Source organism: Cyprinodon variegatus, unplaced genomic scaffold, assembly GCF_000732505.1.
Source record: "Cyprinodon variegatus isolate N-32 unplaced genomic scaffold, C_variegatus-1.0 Scaffold94, whole genome shotgun sequence".
Classification (NCBI taxonomy): domain Eukaryota; kingdom Metazoa; phylum Chordata; class Actinopteri; order Cyprinodontiformes; family Cyprinodontidae; genus Cyprinodon; species Cyprinodon variegatus.
In genome coordinates, this window is record NW_015150547.1 from 768733 (window position 1) to 774775 (window position 6043).

Consider the following 6043-nt stretch of genomic DNA (forward strand, 5'->3'; position numbering starts at 1 on the left):
CTGTGTCTCTCTGTTTGTTTCACTGCATGTGGGTCCGAGCTTTAGATAAAATCATGACAGAAGGGACCCTTTTTTAATAGCGCTCATCAACCACACCGCCATTCTTTTAGGGAGCAGTCGGACTAAACAAATCCAGACTGAATCACTTGTCTGATAAAAGATTCTTTATGCGCAGGTTTAATTTTTGCCACCTTTATTTATCTTTGTGAACAATGTAAGTTCTTATTTTTCATTAAATTATAATTGGGATCTTTTCTGATGAAAAAAGGTCTTTCATGAATCATTTTCCTACCCTCAACTTCATCCTCTTATATGTATATTTTACAGTTCTTAATGCTTCTCCGTTTGTTTGTTTTTTTGGCATGTACTGCATGTTGTTTTTGTTTTCAAGTTTGACTTTCAACTCTGGTACCTTTGTGGTTTGACGTATGCTCATTTGTATTAAGCACAGACATTAATATGGATCCGACTATGGTGCTTCCTTCTTGTCTGAGTACTGGCAATAATTTAATATTTAATCATGCAAACTGAGTTGTATTATTATTTTACAAATGGAAAGAAATGAATCACTCCAAGAAAAAAAGTATTGCATATTTTTGTCTACGTTTGAGAGGAAACATACCAAAAATATTGTAAAAGATCAGGATTTTTCTTTACCTTGGCAGGTGAAGCAGTGAATGTGGAAGTGCGTGTTCTTGACACGCACCACCTCTCCATGACAAGCCTCCCGACATCGCTCACACATGATTGGTGAATTTCCTCTGCTGGCTGTAGAGCTGCTGCTGCTGCTGCTGTGGTTTCCTCCATAGAGGCCTGAATGGTACTTAACTGGAGGGAGAGAAGAGAAAGAAGGACTAAAAAGATGCTACAGATTTTCGAAGAGATGATTTTTCTTCATTTTGGCTTAATCGCTTTAAATAAACAGTAAAGAATTATGGAGCTTAACTGTGGAGGGTAACGAGTGCCAAAATTCAAGAAATAAATGAAATGTGTCATTAATTTATTGAAACTGAAAATAAATACACAATTTATTTAATAAATATATAATTAAATGTATGGACTTCAGTTAAATACAGTGAGGTAAATATAATTGTTTCATGATTTAATAAACTAGTTCATGTTCTTGCACTGAAGTCACCGTGACTGTAACAGAGCCATCAAAGTAAAGGAGGCAGGACAAGGGCTGCTCTCATAGAAACCCTGGCGTCTGATTATTGCTTCTAACAGAGCAAAATAAGACAGCTGCATCCTGGGATTTTTTTCACTGCAAAGTTAATAATATCACTGGAAAAGGAGAAAATAATTTTAAAAATGTGTTGCAATTTATTCACAGAAAATTGTGTGGTCAAACTGGAAAAATCAAAATCTAGACGAGTCATTTTTTTCTTAAAATAAGTGCATTTGCCCTTGGATTAAGGTAGTAAAAGAGACATCTTGCCAATGGAACAAGGCAGTTTACACAGAATAAGAAAACAGAATAGCATTGTTTAATTTCAAGTGCAAATTATCTAATTATCTTATTTATCAGAGTAAAAATACTGTACTCATTCCATTGGCAAACTATCTCATTTACCGACTCAAATGAAGGGGAAATACACTTAATTTAAGACATTTTTACTTATTTCTAGATCGTTTTCCAGTGCATATTTAATAAACTTGTGAGGGAGCTTGCTGTTGTCTAGCGTGGTGGGGACTGCCAAAGACTTCAGCAGAATCAAAGTTAACCCCGCCCTCTGACAAATACAGCTCACACTTTCTTAATAAACAAGTGATACATTTAGATAATAATTTCATTCATTTTTTATTTATTGTATTGCGGCACTCATCACCCTCCATAACCCTGTCAATCAAAATAGAGTTTAGAAGATTTACTGAAGGAAGATCAATTGGCTTAGCAGGCCTGCCACCGAAGTGACAGGCAGTCATGCACTAATGCTATGCATGGCTGGCTGGAGGTTTTCAGAGAAAGGCAGCCTGAAAGATCAGCTTTTTAATCAACAATACCAACTGAAATGTTCCTTATTGTAAACAGATAAGCAAGACTCACAAGCTTTGACCACCATGAAGCATTCAGAGACAAAGAAATTAAGCTGTAAGACTTGTTAGTTTTCTCTTCCAGGTAAAATCACCATAAGAAAGCAGCAAGTTATTTCTATGTTATGATTAATACAAAGTAGGGCATAACTGTAATATCGAGAGAACCTGACATTGCATTGCAAAATGTAATAATTAAATAATAATAAAAATACAAATATACTCAGATCCCCTGAATATTTTCTATTTCGCTACAGTCTATAAGTCTTTTGGGGTGTCTCCAGCTTTTTATATCTAGTGACAGGAAATCTGAAATATTATTCTTAACAAAACAGCTTGCAGGTATAGTGGAGGGTGTTCTTTTTCCAGGTGGATCCTCTAAATAAGTGGTCCTCCTAATTGTCCATCATTCTGGTGATATGTTTCCATACGGCCGTCCTAAGTCCTCATCCCCATTTTTTCTTACCGGTGATGAGTCTGACATAGTGGAAGAACTGCAAATCTTCATTTGGAAAGTAATCTTGTATAAGCGATGCAAACAGCAACTTTTCAACAGAGCATGCACGAGGAGAAATGGGTTGTGCACGCTCTCGCACAAGTTTAATAGGCGTTCCCTCTCTGGAGCGGGTTCAGGCTTGTGCATGTGCAGTTCTTTTCTTTTTTTTAATTGGAGAGGACGGGTCTTTTTTTTTTTTTATTTGTGCCTTTAAGCTTCAGCAGAGTTGATGGAAAGCATCAATCAGGAACATCCATTTGCCACAGATTCTCAGCTGGCCTTATGCCTGGTTTCTGACATGATCCGAAGTATGACTTTAAACTGCCTCGCCATACATTATTACTTTGTGGCTGGAGGGCAGTATTCATTAAAGGTTTTAATTATATACATTTAGTTTTTCTTATGTTTTTTGGTAAAATAACAAAACATAACAAAAAGTTATGTTTTGTTCTCCTCTGAATAAAACATCTTCCACATGCCCCTTTATGGTCGGGTCATTGTATGGCATTCCTTAAAAATTAAAAAGTTGCTCTTCTTGCAGATCTTCTATAAAGTCCAGATTTCTGAAGTGCACAAATAGTCCTTTCCTGTGTTTTAGGTGGTGGTCCACTAGCCTGACGTAATCCTACTCAATTCTAGTCAGAATATGAGTCTGATGCTGCTCCATAGAGCTGTGATTATGGGGCGTGTTTTGAACGAACCAGGAAAAAAAATGCCTCTGCACTCAATTGGATAGACCTACAACCAATAAGAGCAACGGAGTGCGTGACGTATGTTAAGCAACGCATAGTTGTTATCAACAAAAATCAAAGCGTGCAGTTGCACGCCTAGAATAAGAAGTGGAGCCTTGATCGCGTTTCTCTGTCCCTCTTTTAAAATTAATTTGCTGTCGATATCTTCTAGAACAGACCTAATAGCAGAATCTCCACACCTCAACTCTCCAGCAGCAGCCATTGTTGTTGTCACCCAAGCGCTCTTTGGTGACGTGGTGGATTACGTTACTGTTGATCATCTGTCCATTATCGTATAAAGCCCGCCCTGACAATTTGATTGGCCCGCCAGATATTGTGCGAGCATACTTGCGCTACTATGGAGCAATGCCAGACCGAACTTCCCGACCTCAAACGTTGTGGGCGGGACGAAGTTCGGAATGGCACCCAGGCTAGTGGTCCACAGCTACGATTACAAATTTACCATGCTTACCAATGCTCCCCATGATGTCTAAGAGATCCTGTTCCTTAACCTTAGCCTATACTTTAAACTGCTTCACAGATTAATCCCTCACCTCTTCGATGTGTTCCTTCATCCTCATGATGCTGATTATTCACTCTTGTTCTCTCATAAATGTCTGAAGCCTTCACTGACCAGCTGCTTTTAAATGACCCTACACTGATAAGGAGACTTTTTAACTGATTGTATTGTAGTTTTTTTTTTTATATGCTTGTCACATTTTTTCAGATTGTGAAGCTTCTGGTTGCAACGTGACAGAAACTTAAACAAATAGAAGCACTTGCACACTTGCAGTTGTACACAGTTCCCTGTGCAGGATTGAGTTAGAAATGAAACTCCATTTCATTACAAATAATGCTGCTGCTTTATGCAATCGCAGTAAACCCAACATGCTGGCAGGTTAAGCTGATGACAGCAGGAAAGGGGTAGAAGAGCACAAGCTGTGTACATGTTTACAGGAAAAGGTAAAAGTAGGACAAAAATGTTTCCTCAAGAATGCGTGGGGGGGTGTTGGTGCGCATCGCAGACGCTGCCTTTGGTTCTGCATCCAGATGGCAGCACGAGGGTTTGGAACAGAAGATTTGAGCCACCTGTGAACGGCTGCAAAAGGAATGCGGTATTTTTATGCGTTTATTATTAGAAGCTTTAAATCTGGTCCTAGTTTCTGGAACCAGTACATGTGAAAAAAAAAAATGTACAGTGGAAGCGATCCACTGTTTTGAAGTTTGTATAAAATGTTATCACTGCTGCTCCCTGTTAATGGCTTCAGCGTCAGACAAGGCTGTTTGTTGTGACACTTTTAAGAGAGCCACTTTGACCTCATGACTTCAAAGCCCAGATAGAAATCAGAATGCTTAATCATAGAGTAAAATATCTCCACTATTTATTTATTGCTGTTTGATGGGTTCCTGCTTTAGAGCAACTGCTCATCTGTGATCCAGACAAGGCTGCAGCTGAAACAATGAATCTTCAGCAGTATTTATCAGATTTAAAACCATTTTCTATGGAAGATATAAAGCTAAGAGAAAGCTGCAGCTCTTTAGTTTCACTCATCCTGCCATCAGATCTGATGATCTGTTCCAGCAGACTAATCAGCATGAGGCCTCCATTAAATGAAGAGTTGTGATGTTATTCAGTCAACAGATTGTTCCACCTGAGCTGTGGGTAACTGCAGCTCCTCCAAAGTTACCACGTGCTTCTATATTGATGAATGATCTCTTGTCAGTTAAAGGAGTGTCTGTCTCTTGGTTGGTTAGTTATATTTAAAATAAAATCACACACGAACAGGTTATATTTAGTTATAAGGTGATTTATGAGGTTACTGGTAAGACATGTTGCTGCAACAAAAAACGTGAATTTCTGAAGTAGCATTTTTTTCCCTTTCACTGAAAATTCACTGAGGAGCAGTGAAGCAGTTATGATTCAGATCTGGAATCATAATCCAAACCAGGGTTAACTAATAACATTTAATTGTTATAATTTATTTAGGCTAAATAATTTCTGCTTCCCAGTCTTTTGTTAACCAATCAATCAACCAACATTTCTGATCTTTCAGTAATTCCTCATGCATTTCTAACAGCAAAAGACAATTATTGGCATGGAATATATCTGGGATTGTTTTTTTTTTAACAAGATTATTAAATATCGCTCACCTTTTGTCGGTCCGCTCATCATAGCAGCCTTCCTGCCAACTAGAACCGGTCCATGCAACCACACGTTTGTTGAACTCTCTTTGGTCTTAACCTGCTGTTCCAGCCCTCTCCCCTCTGCTACAGTGTAGAGAGCTTTCCCCTGCCCCTCCCCGACAAGCGGATTACTGTCAGGGCAGAGCGCAGCGCTCCTGCCTGCGTAAAGACAGCGAATTAAATGGAAAGTGACGGCTTGCTCTTCATCACGCCCTCAGCTCCAGCACCTCCCAACCCGACGAACTCCAGCAGCTTTGCTGTGAGCTGAGGCGTCCATCCCGCTCTGTCCGACCAGCGGTCCTCCACCACCGCTGAGTGTCAGACTGTGCGCTCCTGCATCCAGGCTCAGTGCCGGATGGAGACCTGCTGAGGGACTCGGGAGTGTCAGGGAACCCGATCATTGAGGGACCCCGCGTCTATGGAACGACAGCGCCGGGCAGCGTCAGAAATACAAACTGCAACCTTTCCAAAGTAATAATAATACAAAAAATTAGATAGATGTATATATATATTCACCATGCAGCCCTTATCTTTTAATGTAGAATTACCTTATTAAGTTAGGGTGACCATATTTTCATTTGGGAAAACCAGGACACCT

The 6043-nt window shown here is 39.5% G+C and overlaps 1 protein-coding gene across 2 annotated transcripts in view; it reads right to left on the bottom strand.

Annotated features, from left to right (window-relative positions):
• Window positions 1–5784, bottom strand: part of LOC107084174 (actin-binding LIM protein 3-like) — a 60081-nt gene extending 54297 nt beyond the window's left edge. For both annotated transcript variants that reach the window (XM_015373885.1, XM_015373884.1), the window contains exons 1-2: window positions 5413–5784; window positions 658–828 (exon numbers count right to left, since the gene is read on the bottom strand). In XM_015373885.1, coding sequence (XP_015229371.1) covers window positions 658–828; window positions 5413–5434 — 193 coding nt within the window. In that variant the 5' untranslated portion in view covers window positions 5435–5784. The remainder of the gene's footprint in view (window positions 1–657; window positions 829–5412) is intronic.
• Between the last annotated feature and the right edge of the window lie 259 nt (window positions 5785–6043).